The sequence below is a fragment of the Schistocerca piceifrons genome, chromosome 1 (assembly GCF_021461385.2).
Source record: "Schistocerca piceifrons isolate TAMUIC-IGC-003096 chromosome 1, iqSchPice1.1, whole genome shotgun sequence".
In the NCBI taxonomy this organism is placed as follows: domain Eukaryota; kingdom Metazoa; phylum Arthropoda; class Insecta; order Orthoptera; family Acrididae; genus Schistocerca; species Schistocerca piceifrons.
Window position 1 is genome coordinate 636793504 of NC_060138.1, and position 22116 is coordinate 636815619.

Consider the following 22116-nt stretch of genomic DNA (forward strand, 5'->3'; position numbering starts at 1 on the left):
TATTATCCCCAAGAAGGCCTGCAGTTCCGTAACAGATGTAGGGCGAGGAAGGGCATCGATCGCAGTGACAGTTTGCTGAAGTGGACGAATACCATCCCGAGAGAGTTGAAACCCCATGTTAAGTGATAGATGCCTGAAAAAAATTGTGATTTCTGAAGATTACACTTAAGACCGGCAGTCTGTACGACATGAAAAAGTGTGCGGAGGTTCTGTAGATGTTCTTCAGTGGTGGAGCCAGTGACAACAATGTCGTCCATGCAATTTATACACCCAGGGACAGGGAGCAATAATTGTTCCAAGAATTGCTGAAAGAGAGCAGGGGCGCTAGCAACCCCGAATGGCAAGCGTTGGTATTGATAGAGGCCGAAAGGCGTGTTAAGGACCAGAAACTGCCGGGAAGCAGCGTCGAGAGAAAGTTGATAAGCTTCTGACAGGTCAATTTTAGAAAAATACTGGCCTCCCGCAAGATTAGTGAACAATTCTTCAGGTCAGGGCATAGGGTAAGTGTCGATGAGGCATTGGGCATTTACAGTGGCTTTAAAATCGCCACAGAGACGAATATCACCATTCGGCTTAGCAACGACGACAGGAAAGGACCACTCACTGGCAGTGACAGGAAGCAAGACCCCTGAAGCAGTGAGACGATCCAGCTCCCGTTTTACCTGATCACAAAGGGCCACAGGAAAGGGCCGAGCCCGAAAAAACTTAGGCCGAGCAGTGGGTTTGAGCGTGATATGAGCTTCCAAGTTGTTTGCACGGCCTAACCAAGGAGAAAAAAGGGACGAAAATGTCATCGACAAGGAATCCAATTGAGCATAAGGAATAGCATCAGAGATGATATTGACAGAGGAGAACCCAAAAACGCGAACGGCATCAAAACCAGAAAGATTGTCTGCGTTACTCTGGTCGACCACAAATATGGGAACAGTGCGAACGACGGATTTGTAAGATACCTCAGCATGAAACTGTCCCAAGAGAGAAATCTTCTGTTTATTGTACGTCCGTAACTGCCGAGTGACAGGTGACAGGAGTGGAGAACCCAACTGAAGATACGTCTGAGAATTAATTATAGTGGCAGCAGAACCGGTATCCAACTGCATGCGAACATCCCGACCAAGGATTTGGATGGTGAGGAATAACTTCCCTGAAAGGGAAGAAGCGCAATTGACAGACAACACAGAATCAGAATCAGCGTCACGGTCATGAACATCATGTATGCGGTCGGATTTGCAAACGGCAGACACATGACCTTTCTTTTTGCAATTGTGACACACAGCCCAACTTTGGGGACAGTCCTCCCGTGAATGTTTCATAAAACACCGCGAACATGAAGGAAGTTGCCGGGGGTTTTGCTGCAGTTTCATAGAGGGTTGTTTACGGTTAGGCCGAGGCTGCGCGTGGGCGCGTACTGCGGCCACGTTGGCTGGCGGGGACGCACCACACGCGTCGTCAACAGCGCACAGAGGTTGTATTTCCCTGACGTCGCCCCATGCCTCTATTTGTGCCCCCGCGGCGCGAGAAATTTCAAAAGACTGCGCGATGGATAGGACTTCATCTAGAGTCAGATTTGTCAACTGAAGGGCACATTGCTGAACTTCTTTGTCGGGCACCGACCAGATAATAGCATCCCCTACCATGGAATCTGCATAGGATTCTTTGTGAACGTCAGTAACAAATTGACATTTTCGAATGAGGCTGTGAAGTTTAGCAGCCCAAGTGCGATATTATTGATGTGGTTGTTTTTGACAACAATAAAAGGCAACACGAGAGGCTACCACGTGCGTTTGCTTGTGAAAATAGACAGACAGAAGTGAGCACATTTCAGCAAAGGACAAAGACGCAGGATCTTTCAAAGGAGCCAATTGCGACAACAACCGATACATTTGAGGTGAAATCCATGAAAGGAACAGAGACTTACATGTTTGTTCATCCATGACATGAAATGCAAGGAAGTGCTGTCGAAGACGTTTTTCATAATCAGACCAGTCTTCCGCCTTCTCGTCATAAGGACGAAAAGGAGGTATAGACAATGATGAGAAACGTCCGCATTTGATGCCACGACGAAATTGCGAATCGCCGATGTTAGAAGCGTTTGCTGTTCAATCAGACCTTGCAATAGTTGCTCGACAGTAGCCATGGAAACCTGTGGGTCAACGATGAAAAGGAAAAAATCCACTACCTCATCGCCAATTGTTTTAACATCAAGTTGAACACACATATTTCGAAACGACACAACACATATAAGTCACTGAGCAAGTTGACAAAGCAAGACATGTGAACACGGTAACATTCGAATGAGCACTGCGTCCAAGTCTAGCGGCCACTGGCTGGCTGGCCGCTTAGGTGGCGCGGCTGCTGGATGGCTGGCAGACAGCGCCGCATGTAGACGACGCGTGTAATTGCGCGGCGGCACTTTGAATGTTCGGCAAGTCACAACAGGTACTACTACTACTTTTTCGTGCAAAAAATTTAACCACTGTAAACTATTTAACATGTTACATTTATCACAAACCACTTTTGTTTCTGTCTCAAAGCAAGGTTTTTAAAGATTTTGATCAATGTCAGAAGAGTGGATCTTCCAGTATAATGCTCATATAACCTAGTTATTTACTGATGTACAAGCATAACTACTTTTTGCAACTTATTGTGGATTTGTGTGCATGTAATCAGACTGAAACACAGGTACCAATAACAGGGTATTTCAAATTTTCATTTCCTAAGTATAAAACTTCCTCCAATCCCGATAAGTAGAAATTTTTTCACCCAGTCTAGTAAGGCAATAATTATGTTAAAGGTTTAAAATTAACATTAAGTGCTTCCTCTCACAGTGCTATACAATCTGAAAGTTGTGCTGAGTCAGATATTGGCTGTGAAAGGTTCTCAGTCAAAACAAAGAGGATAATACTGATGTTTGCATAGTAATTGATCTAAGATTATGTAACAAATATTTGCAGTAGTCAACAATGTACTTTTATTTGATGTAAAAAATATGTACTCTTTATTACATTTCAAACACAATATATTTTTTTAAAAAACAAACTTCAAAAAGTGCAAATGCTAATGTACAAAAGCACCAGTAGAAAAATTGAGTTTGGTCATTTGTTTTCAGTGGAGGCATACAACTGCCAATCTCGGAGATAAATTAATAATGGCTACAGAAATGCAACACAGCAAAAAATAAAAATGCACTCTGGCAAGAGCAATTTCGGTACTCCAAATGTTTATGTAATTATGACTATCTTGGTCAACAGTCTGATTTTGCCAAGAAACAAACATGATAGCATTTGAAATGAAACAAAATTCAATTGATGAACTTCATAACCATGACAATCATGTTAATAACAGTGCATCCTCATCACAAAAAAAGAAACTAATCAAGTTTAATAAATTATCCACGCTGCATAAGCAACATTCAAACTGGCAATACAGACTCAGGCATGTCTGATCAGGGACCACACCATTACTCCTTGATGTTCATTAATTATAAAGGATGTATCATCATCTTTAATCTCAGTAAACCCTTCAATTTTGATTTGCAATAGTCCACTATCATGGCAGTTACCACTGACTTAGATAGCTTTCTTCTAGGCTGTTGTAAACTTGGAGATTTTTGTTCATCCTGGAAAAAGGAAATCAAACTTAAGCACACACCACAGAATGCTTAAAAAATGAAATGAGAAAATACAAATTGGAATTAATTATAATAGCAATTTTAACAAGATGGGAAAACCATAAAGTTTAATAGAAATCAGCCTGATATCCATGTACTTCTAGCTGCTAACGAAGTACTTTTCCAGCGAATAGTATACTTATGGCAGTTACATAAAACTCTTAGTTCAGAGCTGCAGGAAGGCCTCAAAGAAATTTTCCACCTCCACCACTCTAAAAATTGTCCAAAACATTGGTACATTTGTCATCTGTGATCAAAACTTGATTGCATCTTTGTTATTTGTGAATGAAGCGAGAGTCAAGTCTGTAACTGCTACAAGCTGTGTCTGGGCACAAGCATAATGATAGGCAGCTGTTGGATCAGCCCGATTTTGATCCTTTCAAAAGGAAAATTAATGCAGAACATTTTAAAAATTATGAGACAGAATTTCTGACCAGTGCTTAACTTCCAGAGGACGAAATATTCAGTACTACTGATAAGTGAGCAACTGCACCCTAACTTTCTAAACTACTAGTTCCTCAGAAAAGAAAGAGTGATGAGTCATTAATTAGTTAGTTATTTGTATGTTCCATGGATCATAATCGCACCTCTCACTGTTGTTTTACTCCCTCCTCCACCACACACTTGTATCTGTGAATGTCATTGTTGTTTTCCAACTCATACTGATCATTGGCAACAAACCTCATAAGAGTGTAAATGCATCATGAGACTTGTCAGTATGCCCAACAGTATGAAGAGCAATCTACAAAAGGTTCTTGAATGGACACTGCACGTCATCCGTATTACATGCTTCTTTGCAACAAGGTCTAAAAGGAAGGACCTTAGTGGGATTTACCTGACTCTTTCCTTTTTAAAGTTCTCAGCCTAACACTCCCTTGTCCCTGGGGAAGGAACTTATAGTTCAAAAAACCAGGATAGTGTTGCGTACTTTCACATCGTCCTATCAGGTGTACTAAATTTTTCACCTCCTGAGCGCAAGAAATTCTGTCTCATGTATTTTAAATTTTGATTTTGTGAGTTGAAGCTGCTGAACCACCCCCTGAAAACAGTGGCATCACAATCAGATATGCTCTGATAGTGGTAGTAGTGCCACACTCACTGGCATTCAACAATGAAGAGGAAGATTACGATTTAGTGTCCCACTGATGATACCTGAGCAGCATGACCCAAGGAGAAAGAGTCTGAAGGTTGCATAAAGTTTTAAAGGAACAGTTATGTAAAACAAGAATGGAGCAATGGAAACAGTTTGTGGAGGCTAACTTAGAAACTGATCCCTGGGATGTACCATATAAAACAGTCTGCAAGAAAATACACTCACCAATAGTCTTATCCACGCTCAAAAGGAATGATGGGATGGTTAACAGAAAGTAGGGAACAGTCAGCTGCCATGCTAATGAAAACACTACTTCCTGACAATGGGGAAGAAGGCGAGACAGATGACCAGTGTAGGTTATGAAAAATATTATGGGAAGACCATAGAAAGAATAAACTTGTGTACCCCTTCACACAAGAAGAAATAAGGCAAATAATTTTAAGACCGAAAAAGAAAAAATCTCCAGGGCCAGACAGATCCTTGCTAAGCAACAAACCAAAATTTGTCAATGTTGTGTATATTTTGCCACAAACAGTACAATCAGGTGATAGTAAAGTAGAAACAACAAAGAATACAGAACAAAATCAACTGCAACACACTTAACGATAGATAAAATTTTTTGTTTTTGTTTTTTTCCAACTTAATGGATTTACATACACACTTCAACATCTGGTGTGAGGTGCAACCACCACTGGCAAGCAACATAGGCCTGACAAATGATGATGCATGCTGCGAATGATGCCATTAATCTCATGTTGAGGCAGTAACGCCCATTCTTCCTACAGCCCTGCTCAGAAGTCTTTGAGAGTGGCTGATGGATGCTGGCGTGATGCAACTCCTGTCCCTAGTGCACCCCAGATGTGCTCTATTGGATTCAAATCGGAAGAGTGAGCAGGCCACACCATGCATGCAATATCTTCCATTTCCAAGAACATCAACCACGCGTGCTCTGAGGTCAACCACGCGTGCTCTATGAGGTCGAGTATTATCATTCCGAAGTCTGGGCCCACAGCACCTTGCGACAACCACACAAGAGATCAAGATCGTGTCATGATACCGGACAGCAGTTGAACTTTGCCGATTTAACTGCACAATTTCATGACGAGGCATTCGAGTGGTCAACATAATCTCTGCCCACACCATTACGTATCATCCTCGATATAAGTCTTTCCACAATGGTTGGGTCCCATAATCACAGTCCAGACCAAATAAGGACTCATCTGTGAAAAGAACTTTGACCCACTGTTTGACTAACTGCCAGTTACTAGTAGTAGTAGTAGTAGTAGTAGTAGTAGTAGTAGACGGGTTTTTTTGGGCGCACGACAGCAAGGTCTTCAGCGCCCGTTCAGTAACATAGGGAGACGGGTGTCAAGAAAAATCCCAGAACAGGAATATAAAACGGAACATAAAACATGGGTAACAATCGTTGAAAAATATGTGCTCATCCACACCGAAGCGTGGGATGAAGCAGGGTGTCAACAGTAAAACATGGACAACACAGGAAGAAAACGATAGAGGGAGCTAAAACAATGTAGCAGATGGAAGTGGCTGGCTGACCACAAGGAAAAAAGGGAAGGAGTCAGCCACTCTGCAATACACTAAAACCTCCAGCCTAAAAGTTTAGGCCAGAGTCCAGACACGTCACAAAACTTAAAAACCCCAGACACACACGTCTCATCATTAGCTAAAACAGAAGGCAGATCCCCATCAACTTGTGCTTCTGCCCGTGCATCACGGTATAAAATGCAGTCTTTTAAAATGTGCCGGACAGAGAGGTGCACACCACAAGCATCACAAAACGGAGGCTCCTCCCGCCGTAATAAAAAGCTACGTGTGAGAGGACAATGCCCGATCCGAAGACGTGTGAGGGCCACCTCTTCCCGCCTGAGCAACCGGCAGGAGGAACGCCACGGCCGAGTGGTTGACTTTACCAACCGCAGTTTATTGGCCGTCACCGCCAGCCATTCGTCCTCCCACAACTCCATGCACTTCCTGTGGAGTGCAGCAATGACCGACTGCAAGGGGATAGGACACTGGACCACATCCTGCTCTCTGCAGGCCTCCTTGGCAGCCCGATCGGCCTGTTCATTGCCCCATATGCCGACATGACCAGGCACCCAGCAGAAGGATACCTCTTTACCCCACCGTTGGAGCAAGTACAGTTGGTCATATATCAGCTGGACCATCTCCTCCGTCGGGTATAGGTTCTGCAGTGATTGTGAGGCACTAAGAGAATCGGAGCAGAGAAGAAATCGATCGCCCCGAACACGATGCATCAGCTCCAGTGCCTTCAGGATCGCGTGGAGCTCCGCTGCGAAAACGGTATATTCAGCAGGGAGGCGAATCCGGGTAACATGATCAGGGAACACCACAGAACAGCTAAGGAAATTCTCCTGTTTGGAGCCATCAGTGTAAACGACAGTGAAACCGTGATGCACATCTAAAATGTTAAAAAACAGTGACTGGAATGTAAAATCTGGCATGCCATCCTTCTTAAAACGAGTCAAATCTAAAATAAGTTTGGGTCTCCGGAGGAGCCAAGTTGGAGATCTGCTCCAACCGCGACGTAAAACACGATGACCAGCCATAGACATCGCAGCAAGGCAATCCTGTGCGCGAATCCCGTAGGGCTGCGTCGCACGTTGCCGGTTATGAAATAACCGTGCCAGAGGAGGCTGAGCAACTGTATGGTACGCAGGTGTGTATGGCGTGGACAAAGTTTTATACGCCTGGCGTACCGTAAGTAGCCGTCGCCGCATATGAAGTGGCGGTTCACCTGCCTCTGCACAGAGGCTTGGTATGGGGCTAGTTCGGAATGCCCCATGCCAGTTTCTGTGAAGTATTAAGGCGGTACCGCTGTGCCCTTACAGCCAAATAACAGTTCTCTCTTTCTGATGTTACACATGGTCGGCCCCACCCTGATCTTCGGAATAGTTTCGATCTCTATAAACTGTCACCAAATCTGAAAAACAGTAGAATGATCCACATTCAGCCACCAAGCCACATCAGTTTGTCACTGTCCTGCTCCCATTCTTCCCCTGGCCCTCCACTGTAGGGAGCCTGGTAGGCGTCTTTTCTGTGCCATACTGCACCGTCTGTGCTGTGTACACAATGATTGTGGATGTGGGACTACCCAGCAAAGACTGTCCCATTTAATGTGTGGTTGTCTGTTGACCGAAATGGCATCTTTCATGCAGGACATAATCGTACGGTGTGAATTGTGAATTAGCCACAGTACAGGGAAATAGTGGTTTGTTGCTTTAATTTTGGACACCAGTGTAATACAATCCCTATGTGATGTATCAGATAGTTACTTGCATGAACCATATAAGTGTCTCTTGCAAGGAGGGGTCCCTGCACCGTGGAAGAGTACTGAAGCGGCAATAATCAGTAAAGAGCAAGATAAGGGTCCAGTGATATTTAAATTCTTTAGACCAATCTGTCTTTTGAATGTTCCCAGTAAGATGTTTGAAAAGCTATTACACAAATAATGATTGATATTGCTGGCGCATTCGTTAACTTACAGTGGCAGTCTTTCTTTGGTCACCTTAGAAATTTAGTGTGATCAGAAGCAGTGTACAACTGCCCGAGAGACTACTGTCACAGGCGACATGATTCGTAACACTCCCAAGAAAGAACGCAACAAAGACAATAATGAAAGGCTATCTGTAGGGATGAGTTTGTGGTACAGAGTTTTGAGATTTAGCACTGGAACCCATACTATGGAAGTTACATAACAGTGGACTGGTAGCATGTGTAAATGATGTGCTGTTCACTGTAGGTGGTGACTCCAGAAGAATTATAGAAGACAAATGTAATGTGACACTCCACGATCTCTAAGGCTGGTGTCTAAGTGTTACATTATCACTAGCATCTCACAAGACAGCATACCTTCTGCTGAAAGGAAACCTAGTAAGAAACTCTAAAATAAACTAAGGGTATTTCTGGATGAATGTTATAACTCTGCACTTCATATAGAGGAAGCAGGCAGAGAGGGTACAAACATGATTAATAAAATTAAACCACTGCAAATAGGCAATATTGGCTTCCCTTGAGAAAAATCAGAGTATACTGCCAATCTACATAAGCATCAGTCATAGAATATAGTGCATATATTGCAGCTAGTGAAGCCAAACTCGTTAGCGAGAAGAGTTCAACAAGGAGTGCTACTACGGTAACAGGTGCCTACTGCCCTTACCCCGAATGATGCTTTGTTACTAATTCTATGCCCACTGGGCTTGGAAATCAGAAAAAAAGGGAGCACTTCAATGATTAAAGAAAGAGAACCAAATGGAAGTACGAAAGGTGCTTGGAACTGAGTGCAATTCGAAAAAGGCAATAAAAGATTGCATATTACAACTGTGGCAAAGTGAATGGGACACTTGCAGGCATGGGCAGGAAAACATACAAATTTCTCCCTAACATCAGGGAAATATTAAAAATGAGGTTTTTTAGCCAGTCAAGTGGATTGATACATTACCTGGCTGGCCGTGGCCTATGCTATGCATGTAAACAAAATCAGAAGACAAATGAATGATAGCTGTGCTTGCGGCTGTGTGGGCATCTTTGACGATACTGCAGCCACAGTATGCAGGAAGGCCAAGGAAGACTTCATGAGGTATTCAACCATAAGTCAGCAAGCTGCCATTCAGGCTAAACAACATATTCTGCAGATGGAGACAAGGTAATTGAGGTCTGTGACCACCAAATGAAATAATGTTTCAAGAATTCACACTGCATTGGTGCAAGTTATTAAGGAAGTGTGGCATGCTGCCTGACACTCAAGGAATCTAGCAGGCAATGGCTGTTGACAGGGGTAGTATGAGGACAGATCCAGTAGCAAAAACAACCATCTACAAGTTTAATGCACCAAAATAAATGAACAAAAAAGAGAAAAAATTCTGTAGTGCTTATAGTAGTACTAGTAGTTGGGTAACTGGTTAAGGGTTTTGCTGTAGTTTTTTAGTAGTACAAGCAGTTGTATTTTACAAATTAAGTATCAGAAATAATTTATTACTATTCATGGAAATGTGGTTTGTGTGGCCTATTTTAGCTTTTCAGATAATAGGCCATATAATGGTAAGACAGAGATTTAGGAGCCAGGTCTTAAATTGTAAGACATTTCCAGGGGCAGATGTGGACTCCGACCACAATCCATTGGTTATGAACTGTAGATTAAAACTGAAGAAACTACAAAAAGGTGCTAATTTAAGGAGATGGGACCTGGATAAACTAACTAAACCAGAGGTTGTAGAGAGTTTCAGGGAGAGCATAAGGGAACAATTGACAGGAATGGGGGAAAGAAATACAGTAGAAGAAGAATGGGTAGCTCTGAGGGATGAAGTAGTGAAGGCAGCAGACGATCAAGTAGGTAAAAAGACGAGGGCTAATAGAAATCCTTGGGTAACAGAAGAAATATTGAATTTAATTGATGAAAGGAGAAAATATAAAAATGGAGTAAATGAAGCAGGCAAAAAGGAATACAAACGTTTCAAAAATGAGATTGACAGGAAGTGCAAAATGGCTAAGCAGGGATGGCTAGAGGACAAATGTAAGGATGTAGAGGCTTATATCACGAGGGGTAAGATAGATACTGTACACAGGAAAATTAAAGAGACCTTTGGAGGAAAGAGAACCACTTGTATGAATATCAATTAGATGGAAACCCAGTTCTAAGCAAAGAAGGGAAAGCAGAAAGGTGGAAGGAGTATATACAGGGTCTATACAGTGGCGATATTTTTGAGGATAATATTATGGAAGAGGATGTAGATGAAGATGAAATGGGAAATATGATACTGCATGAAGAGTTTGACAGAGCACTAAAGACCTGAGTCAAAACAAGGCCCCGGGAGTAGACAACATTCCATTAGAACCACTGACAGCCTTGGGAGAGCCAGTCCTGACAAAACTCTACCATCTGGTGAGCAAGATGTATGTGGCAGGCGAAATTCCCTCAGAGTATGTAATAATTCCAATCACAAAGAGAGCGGGTGTTGGCAGATGTGAAAATTACCGAACTATCAGTTTAATAAGTCACAGCTGCAAAATACTAACGCGAATTCTTTACAGACGAATGGAAAAACTGGTAGAAGCAGACCTCGGGGAAGATCAGTTTGGATTCCGTAGAAATGTTGGAACACGTGAGGCAATACTAACCTTACGACTTATCTTAGAAGAAAGATTAAGAAAAGGCAAACCTACGTTTCTAGCATTTGTAGACTTAGAGAAAGCTTTTGACAATGTTAACTGGAATACTCTCTTTCAAATTCTGAAGGTGGCAGGTGTAAAATACAGGGATCGAAAGGCTATTTACAATTTGTACAGAAACCAGATTGCAGTTATAAGAGTCGAGGGGCATGAAAGGAAAGCAGTGGTTGGGAAAGGAGTGAGACAGGGTTGTAGCCTGTCCCCGATGTTATTCAATCTGTATATTGAGCAAGCAATAAAGGAAACAAAAGAAAAATTCGGAGTAGGTATTAAAATTCATGGAGAAGAAATAAAAACTTTGAGGTTCGCCGATGACATTGTAATTCTGTCAGAGACAGCAAAGGACTTGGAAGAGCAGTTGAATGGAATGGACAGTGTCTTGAACGGAGGATATAAGATGAACATCAACAAAAGCAAAACGAGGATAATGGAATGTAGTCAAATTAAATCGGGTGGTGATGAGGGAATTAGATTAGGAAATGAGACGCTTAAAGTAGTAAAGGAGTTTTGCTATTTAGGGAGTAAAATAACTGATGATTGTCGAAGTAGAGAGGATATAAAATGTAGACTAGCTATGGCTAGTAAAGCATTTCTGAAAAAGAGAAATTTGTTAATGTCGAATATAGATTTAAGTGTCATAAAGTTCTTTCTGAAAGTATTTGTATGGAGTGTAGCCATGTATGGAAGTGAAACATGGACGATAAATAGTTTGGACAAGAAGAGAATAGAAGCTTTCGAAATGTGGTGCTACTGAAGAACGCTGAAGATTAGATGGGTAGATCACATAACTAATGAGGAGGTATTGAATAGAATTGGGGAGAAGAGGAGTTTGTGGTTCAACTTGACAAAAGGAAGGGACTGGTTGGTAGGACATGTTTTGAGGCATCAAGGGATCACAAATTTAGCACTGGAGGGCAGCATGGAGGGTAAAAATCGTAGAGGGAGACCAAGAGATGAATACACTAAGCAGATTCAGAAGGATGTAGGTTGCAGTAAGTACTGGGAGATGAAGAAACTTGCACAGGATAGAGTAGCATGGAGAGCTACATCAAACCAGTCTCAGGACTGAAGACCACAACAACAACAACAGGCCATAATTATGAAGAACAAATAAATACAAACTGATTCAGGCAAACTTCAGCTGCATTGTGGTAGATGCTATAAAAAACCAAAGTGCATCATATAGATTCCCATGGTTGGCAACAGGATGAAATTTGCTTCTCAGTCACTGCTCCCCTCCCAGCAACCATCCTTGCTCTCAGCCAGGCTGAGCTTGAGCAATTGTGAAAAACAGTCTGCAATATCTTCTAGCGTGAAGGTCATATGTAACAACATGAAGTAATACATAAATAAAAGATCATAATTACGATTCAGTCCCATTCTCAAACTTTCACTTCTCCCACAATCTAGTTACATCTGTCGACACTATCTCCATGACTGGTCTTGCCGCTGTAATTTATTACCACAAAATCAACTACAGTCAGTTTGTAATTTATTCCCTGTATTAGATATTTTATTCTGGATTAATTTTACTTCTTGTTTCAACTGTATATCACCATCATGTTCTGGAGCTGGTAACATTTTTACCCAGTATTCTAATATGTGAACAGCAGCCAAATTTCTCATTTGCAATCCACTTAGTAAACCATTACAGTCTCTCGTAATCAAATGAAATGCTGGTCAGGGTTCTGAATCAACTCATTTGTTTGAAGGACATTTCCATTTTTTAATGTTTTTGTATATGATATCCATACATGTTTGAGAACATTCATTGCAAACCTATACAAATACAACAAAAGTTTGTAAGATAGAATTTGATGATATTTCCTCCTGTGTTCCACAAAATTGTCAAATTTTGATCAGAACAATAGACTGTTGCAGTACCTAGTTCATCGTTTCTCACGTCTCTTGTACTAGTGCCGTGCAAGTCAGTGACACGTGAAGCAATGTCAACACGGTATCAAGTGCTTCGGCATATCAGTAAATCTCGAGCCTGTTGGAAAATGTATTATTTGCTGAGCCCTGCCCTTTCAAATACTTCAAAATAAATCTGCAATGACCTCAATAGAAAAAGCTTCATCTCCAAATGTAAAGATGATCCCTGCAAATGTAAGGCTCCCCCTATATACCCTATTAAACAATATAGAAACCTTGACCTCAGCACCAATAGTTTAATCTACAAACAAAGGACGACCCCATATTTTTCAAATGACAAATCTGGGAAAAAACGTCATCTTATAATAGGGTAAACCAAGTCATATCGCAATGTCAGTTGTATTCTTTTTGCAACACCATAAAACACTGTTGAGAAATTCTTTTATGCACTTGCTTTTAGTCAGTGTTTAACAAATGCTGCATTCATCTGCACAAAGCTTTGTCATACTTGATTCTTAATATTAAATGTTCTGTACTCTTTCATATGATGCAGACAAATGGTGGTGTTTGTGTTTCGTAACCTTTAACTGCCAATCATCCAAGACTAGGGCTATATTTAACACTTTCTTGATGTTTTCATCAGTGGTTGTGGCTTTGGGAGAACCCCGAACTATGGATAATGATGTTGGTTTGTGTTCCATGTTCATTTTATTGTCCAATACATTCATTTACCTCACTAGTTCAAAGAGTTTACAGCTGAATACCTCACTGCTTTCTGTGCCCCTCTGAGGCTGAGTGATGGATAAAGGAAATTATTTCTCCAGCTAGTATAATGGAAACGAAGTCCCATGCTTCTTGGCAGAACATAGGGGAATGATGCGGGAGACCCGCACCGCCATACTAGGCAAGGTCCTAATGGAGGTAGTTTGCCGTTCCCTTCCTCTGACCGTAATGGGGATGAATGATGATGATGAAGACGTCACAACACCACCTAGTCATCTTGGGGCATGTGAAAATCCCTGACCCCGCCAGGAATCGGACCCAGGACCCCGTGCTTGGGAAGCGAGAACGTTACCGCTAGACCACAAGCTGCAGACAGCAAGTATTATATTTGTTAATATTACTGTTGTTTTCAAACTGAGACTACTAAGTGTTAGCAACAAACTTCACAAAAGTAAATATACAATGAGGCTGTTGTCAGAATGTCCAACAGCTTGAAGAGCTGTCCACAAGAGGTCCTTATAACATACTTTTGTGCAAGAAACACTTTTTCCACAATGATTAGTTACAAAAGAATAAGATGCCATAAGACATTAGTGAATAAAGATAGTGTGGAACAATGGAATAGTATAGCAAGTAAGTACAAGCGTAAAAATTTTGTTAAGAACCCACGGACACAGCTGGGTGGGCTGCATCTGCCAGCCATGCAACAAACAGATGGAAAATGCAACTATAACAAGGCTAAATGTAGTAACTTCACATAGAAATGTCATAAGAACATTTTCCAGGATGCAAACTTTGCACAAAGGAATGCTGTGAAACCCTGAGGCTAAACAAAGTTGAGAGAACTGACGGGCTCAAAAAACAAGAGCACGTTCAGTCACCAAGTGTGTGTGTGTGTGTGTGTGTGTGTGTGTGTGTGTGTGGGGGGGGGGGGGGGGGGGGCAGCAGCACATTATTGTTTTCTATAAAACCTACAGCCTCCTCAAGCTCATTCCCACGGTCACACCATTCCATCTGCATTACAGATACTGATGGAAGTCTAGCTCTATTAAATTGCAAGATGTTCTGGTGAATCCAACAACTGTCTACAAGCTTCCGCCCACTTGGAGAACACTGCTGCAAATTAACAGCCGTACGGTTGTGGAGGAGACTTCTGACCCTGCTGGTACAATTGTGACTCACTGAGGATGGGGAGTCGGGTCCATGGATGAAGAGCTGATCTGCCCGTCTGCAAGTTCAGAGAAGGCACGAGATGCCTGTGTCAACACTACTGTGGTAGTACAAATACCGCCTTATTGGCTGTATGCTGGGACTGCCACTTGGGCTGTCCATGTTGCTGCTGGATCTTCCACCTACATGCCATCCCTGGCGCCACAGACATGCAGATTTCTGGGGCTGAGCCTTAGTGCAGCTTCACTCATTGGGAATGTTGAGGCTCTGTCAGATGCCCATAGCCACGCCACACTGTAGGGATGCACAAGTTCCTATGATGGGTCCAAATCACTGACCATAGGCAATGCAGGACCTGTGCTGAAGTTCCTCGTCGGGCAATGAAGTGCCATCTCACTCTTTCAAGCAGTGTGGACTCAGCACGGTCATTGCTGGCTAACACCAGGAAAAAAAGTGGAGTGATCAAATACTTTCACCAACAAATAACTGTTAATTGAATGTGTTTTATCAATTCCCCAGTGGTCTACAAAATCACTCAGCCCCTTCTCCTCTCTATCTCCTGATAATACGACCCTTGCTCAGGTCATAACAACAGGAAAAGTAAGTCAATTTCATGAAATTTTCTTTTCCAAAATCTGATATTATCTGTAACGCATAAATTGGAAAGCTTAGACACTTAAGATGATGGGACTTACTGTACAAGTTCTTTATCAATATATCATACAAGTAAAAGTTCGTAATAATTTGTTCCATTTATTGATTTATCCTTATTTATTATTTTTAACGGTGTGGTCACCCATGTGCACTCGGGTGCTGGAATTACTCAATTAGCCTTCATTATTCTACTTGTGTTGTCACCAAAAGTAACTATTTTTGCTTCCTGTATGTATGATGGAAGATCATTTATATATGACAAGAACAAGAACAAGAACAGAACAGACCAGACCCAATATTGATCCCTGTGATACACTTGTAGTGATTACACACCATTCTGAATATGCTGTTTCATTGTGAACACTTGCAAAGTTTCCCAATACAACACTTTGCATCTTTTTAGTTAAACAGGGTGCACACTGATTACCGGCAAAATATCCGATATCATAATATTTTAGCTTCTGTGTTAAGAATACTAGGAACTACACTATCAAATGCTTTTAACATGTCACAAAGAATACCACTTGGCAATATTTTGTGATTTAAATTTTGTACTATCTGATTGGTGAATTGTAAAATGGCATGTACTGTGGACAGATCCTTTTGAAATCCAAACAAAGACTGACTGACAATCTTATTTTGAGAGAATGAGACAACGAATGAGCCTTGGGTGGTGGTGCAGGTGGTGTGTTGGGGCTTATGGGCGCTCAACATCGAGGTCATCAGCGCGCTGACACACATTAAAAGGAACGAATGTAGACAGACCTAAGAAAACTAAAGCACACACTCAAAGAAAGCAGGAAAAGAAGGAAAATGCTACATAAGAAAGTAAAACCTAAGGAAAGGGAAAACATAGCAACAAGAATGTCACAGGAAATTGTTATTGGCTGGCCACTTACATAAAATATGGGCGAGCTTGTCACACAGTGAGAAATTAAAATCCTCTCCCTAAAATCTTTGTAAAAACATTTGACAGGGCACAGAACTTTAAAACTTTAACCACATTCGTCCGAGTGTTGCCTAAAAGAGATGGCAGGTCCGCTGGCAAGTCAGCCGCGACCCGCTGGTCAGAAAATAAAACACAATCCAATAAAACGTGGCGCACAGTGACCTGGACGCCACAAGCACCACACATTGGAGGGTCCTCTCGCCGGAGCAGGAAGCCATGCGTCATAGGGCTGTGGCCTATTCGAAGCCAAGTGAGGAGAACCTCGTCCCGTCGATGGGGCTGAAAGGAAGTACACCACACACGCGTTGTGGGCTTGACTATACGGAGCTTATTGTCAGTCACTTCCAGCCACTCATCCTCCCACCAACGCATGACCCGTGAGCTCAACAGCGAGGTGAGTGCGTGCAAGGGGATAGCACACTGAGATACTTGTGGGGCGAGACATGCTTCCTTGGCTGCGAGATCTGCCCTTTCATTCCCAGCAATGCCAACATGCCCTGGAACCCAGCAGAAAGCTACAACCTTCCCCAGTCGCTGTAGTCGGAGGAGGGCATCCTGGATGGTCTGGACAATTTTGTCTGCCGGATACAAATGTTGCAATGAGTGAAGGGCACTGAGTGAATCGGAACAGACAAGAAATTTAGGAGAGGAAGAATGTCTCATGTGCTCCAGTGCCGCAAGATCGCAAACAATTCTGCATCAAAGACAGTAAAAGTCTGAGGCAGTCGGACCTTGAGGACACGATCCGGAAAAACAACCGAGCAACCAACAGAATCCCCTTGTTTCGACCCATCCGTAAAAACAGCTACATAGTCGTGGTGCTCAGATAAAATGGCAGAAAATGCTGCATTAAAAACGGTGGCAGGAGAGCAATCTCTCTTGTACTCCAATAAATCTAAAATCACTCCGGGCCTCTTCAGTAACCAGGATGGCAGGCAGTTAAAACCTTGGATTTGGGGTTGTACAGACTCCACACCGAGGGACTCTAGTACACGTTGCACACGGATCCTAAACGGCAACGTAGCCCGGGGACGGCGGGAAAAAAGGCGGTCCAGAGGTGGATGGACAACAAGATGGTGAGCAGGCGATCTGGGAGCTGCAAGAAACTTATAAGCCTGGCGCACCAGCAGGAGCTGCCGCCGGATGGTAAGTGGCGGTTCGCCAGACTCAGCACAGAGGCTGGGTACGGGACTGGTCCGATAAGCACCTGTGGCCAGTCGGATCCCAGCATGGTGAACAGCGTCAAGGATCTGCAAATAAGATGGCCTCGCTGACCCATATACTGTGCACCCATAGTCCAGCCGTGAACGCACAAAAGCTCCATAAAACTGAAGGAGACGCGCCCTGTCCGCGCCCCAAGATCTGTGGCTGAGGCACTTGAGGATGTTCAGTGCCTTCAGCGTTCTGGCTTTCAAGTCACGTAGGTGTGGCAGCCATGACAACCTGGAGTCAAAAATTAGGCCCAGAAACCGCACTGTGTCTCTAAAACGTAGGACAGTATCCCCCATATGCAAGGCAGGCAAAGTAAAAAGATGACGAGTACGATTAAAATGAACACAAACACACTTATCGGCAGAAAACCGAAAACCCGTCTTTGCAGCCCACTCCTCTAACCGCCGCACTGTTAGCTGCAACTGACGGCTCACGGTTGCAACACTGGAGGAGGAACAGAAAACAGCAAAGTCGTCCATAAATAAGGAGCACTGTACTGAACTCCTCACTGTAGACGTTATACTGTTGATGGCTATGGCAAAGAGGGTAACGCTTGAAACACTGCCCTGGGGGACACCGTTCTCTTGCTCAAATTAATATCTATGTATCATTTCTTGTAAAGAGGTCTGACAATATCATATTTTAGTCTGTCAGTCTGCCACGATTTATCCCCCATGATGGTGATGTATTGCATATGTGACTGAATAAGAAAGGGATTTTAGTACTTTGTATGAGACATTATCAACTTGAGAGTTTTTGGTACTGACTAGTTTATTACATTCTCAATTTCTTTGTCAGAGTACTTGGGTTTACCTATATGTATAAGACACCGCTCCTTGACGTATTCTATTGCCTTATTAACTGTCCATGCCAATCTTCTGAGTTCAATAAAGTGATTATTAAATATGTAGGTTACCATTTATTCTTTGACTACCAAAGTCCTCACATTATTTGTCTGATTCCACTGTTTCTCTTAACTATTGCCCATATACCTTTCAATTTTATTATTTGAATTATTGATTTAAGATATTATACACACCTTTTTTGGTTTTTTAATCCATTTTGTTAAAACAGCAAAGTATTTCTTGTAATTTGTAATCAATTCTGCTACTTTGTTTGTTCTAACTATTTCATAAAACTTCCCTTTCCTTTCACATGCTATTTTCTTTCTGTAATTCAGATCTTTTTCTATCTTATTTGTGCCATACTTGTTTTCTTACAAAATTAGCAGCTAAAAATTTATGGAAACCCACTTGGGAATAGATTAAATTTGGAATAGTGTTACAAATCATTCCAATCAGCTTCCTGCAAGACTGCCTTGAAGTTTCCTGTTTAGGACTACTCAAACTGTTGTCCATGATAGCACTTCACAGTAATCAGATCTGTTATTTAGTATAGCCAGTAGTGCATTGTGGTTAAAGAGACCATTCACTATAGGATAAAAATTCACATAACAGATTAAGAGATCACCTATTAGTGTACTACTATCATGTGTACTTCTGGTGGGAAAAATTGTGTATTCTGAATCTTTCGAAAAATTAATACTAAAGTCTCCACAGACTGTCATTTCATGTCTTTTGTCTGCGAGCTGGCAAAACAGTGACATTTTTTTCTACGAATGGTTTCCTGCGGTGATCTATATACAGTGTACTCTTGATTATTCACATATCTAAAAAAACTGCAATATTTTTCTGTAGCAAAGAGCAATAAACAATCTGCCACGTGACAAAAAGTGCCATTTCCCATCATTTAAACAAATGCCGTATGTGACAGTGCTATTAGCCAGCCCGTTCCGTGGAAATTGAAAACAAACTCAGTTTTCTGAGTTTGAGAAGGAGAAACTGCAAACCTAAAAGCTGATTATGGTATTGAAATGCAGAGGGGTTCAGGCCAAAAATAAGAATAAGCAGAAAATACAGGATTTTGTCAGGATATGCAATTCTAGTTCTGGACCATGTGCACAAAAAAATATGAAGAGATCCACATTTGATGAATGAGATGCTGCTCTTTTGCAATTGTTTAGCCAAAAAGGAACAGAAGGTGTCATTGTTTTAGGCGCGATGTTTGCCATAAAAGCTAAACATTTTCATGAAGCTCTAGAGTTGGAGGGAGAACTTAATACGTTATCTGGATGGCAAACCAGATTCAAACATCATCACAGGACTCACAAACTTACTGTGAATGGACAGCAGCTTAGTTCAAATATTGCAGCAGCCGATTCCTTCCGGCACAAGTTCAAGAAGTTTGAGACTATTTCACGCCAGATCAAATTCTAAATACACAAAACGTGGTCTGTATTGGAAATTTTTACCAACTGGAACCCTTGCTTTTAAGACTGAAGTTCATGCTCCTGGATATAAGTCATCTAAAGAAAGCATTGCAGTTTTGTGAACTGTTAATGCTTCTGGGAACCACAAAGTGAAACTACTGACGATTGGAAAATTGGGGGAAAAAAATTAAAAAAAGCCTGAGCAGTCACAGATCTCACAGCTAAGGATCTCCCTGTGCATTATAACCACCAAAAAGTTGTATGGATGGATAGTGAAATTTTCAAAAACTGGTTCCACAGTTTCAGCAATTTCCAGATGAGAAAGGATTGTCACACAGAAGGCTGTTCTTTTGCTTGATAACACCCATTCACTCCCAATGAGAGCATTCTCGTAACTAAATTTTTACCTCCTAGCATGACTGCTATTATCAACCAATGAAGCAAGGCTTAATTGCATATGAAAATGCCACTACCGGTATGGTCTACTGAGAATGCTAGTTGTTGTTGATTTGGTGGCATTCTAGAAGTTGATAATTCAAGATATTCCCTTCAACATTCTACATCATGTTAACTGATAAGAATGCCACTAACTTTGGTTTTTAGTCCTCTAACATCCTGATATACAACAATATAGTTACTCAAACAATTTCTGTTATATGAGGCACTTAATTTACCTGGACCTCTTTCAAAGCATTTTATCTGCACGAGATATTTAACCTAAAAAGTCTTACCTCTCACATCAACATTAACACAAGTTCTGTTACAGCTCAAGCGATAATAAAATAAGGACATAGTATAGAGTCTACGTTCACACATTTACAAAAAAAAAATTGAAGAGGAAAAAATACTGTAAACAATCCCAGCTAAACAGCTAGTGTCAAGAGACACAATACCATGATTTATTTTAAATAGTTAGTCTTCCAAATGGTCATGCTACTCTCTACTACTTCCTATTTTGTGCTAAGATTATGATACATGTTGTTAAGACAACGTGAACTTACGCTTTAAATCCCAATGAAATTTCCTCTGATTTTGTAGGATGACACACAAGAGTTGTTTTAGATTTCTCTGGATCGAAGAGTTGAGCTACATATTTTGGACCAATTTGTGTCAAGTCCTCAATGGTGACTTGCGATATGAGCTGCACTAGATGCCTGATAAAACAATCATTGAACTGAACAGTAACAACAACTACAACAACATGAAGCTATTACATCATATTAGAAATATTGATTATATCTGTGCATAGCTTGTGATTCTCACCTATTGTAGTTCTGATCAACACCTTTAAAATATGACAGTAGAGACTGCGTTACCACATCTCCCACACTCTTCTCACGTTCTATGATTTCAAAAATTAGGGAACTTTTTGCTGAATCAAACAATGTCTGATCCCATTTGACATCTTTACCTAGATGAGAATCCTGCACAAAATTAAAAAATGATATACAAACTTATATTTATTGACAGAAAATTACAAACTACGTATTAAATGTATTGCTATAAAATTTGTTTTCTGAATTTTTTCACACAATACAGTAATATTAGACACATAGGCAACTGCTAAAGCAGACCACATTGTAACATTATAAACTGATTAAAAGTGTTCTTCCCTGTGCATAGAACAAATGATTTGATAGCTATAGTCTTCAAGTGTACCGATTCACAGTTTCACATTGCATACCACACAAACATTTCACAATATAATTAGCAAGGCTTAAGGAAATAAGTATAACTCACAACAATACTTTTTGCTTCTTTATATGCCGCAATGCAATTAGTGGCTCGATAAAGTGTCAGATGCAGAAGTCCCTCATGTGGCCTCGGTATTATACTGTAACTATATGCTAAACCTTGACCTCTTATTTGTCTCCACATGGGTCCCTGCAAAATAATACAAATTTTCGGTAAAATAACATGAATCATTCTATTATCACACAGACTAAAACAAGTGCTAATTCAAGCAGAATTATAAAGTACACCTTTCAGAAACTAAATATTTTGGATTATAGGAGACCACACAATGAAAAGCAGAAGACTGGGTTGTCAACAAGCATACACAAAAAGAAAAGACTTGCTAGCTTTGGAAGTAATCCTTTTACGAGCTAGCAAGCGCATGCATGCAGCGCTTTCTCTGGTACATATTTTCCCTGGACTGGCCCTTTTGTAGAAATACAGGTAAGACTAAGAAGCTGGGAAAGAGAACACAAGAGCCTAACTGCAGTATTCTATGCAATTGTCAATCATATGTATTCACACAGAGGAAAAATGCCTAACTGTAGAGCTAAAAGTGC

At 41.4% G+C, this 22116-nt stretch overlaps 1 protein-coding gene across 2 annotated transcripts in view; it reads right to left on the reverse strand.

The window, feature by feature from the left end:
- Positions 1–2947: 2947 nt before the first annotated feature.
- The window catches only part of LOC124805012 (uncharacterized protein C05D11.1-like), a 134558-nt gene continuing 115389 nt past the window's right edge, over positions 2948–22116 (reverse strand). For both annotated transcript variants that reach the window (XM_047265418.1, XM_047265426.1), the window contains 4 exons: positions 21563–21706; positions 21086–21246; positions 20824–20976; positions 2948–3619 (listed from right to left, as the gene is read on the reverse strand). In XM_047265418.1, coding sequence (XP_047121374.1) covers positions 3559–3619; positions 20824–20976; positions 21086–21246; positions 21563–21706 — 519 coding nt within the window. In that variant the 3' untranslated portion in view covers positions 2948–3558. The remainder of the gene's footprint in view (positions 3620–20823; positions 20977–21085; positions 21247–21562; positions 21707–22116) is intronic.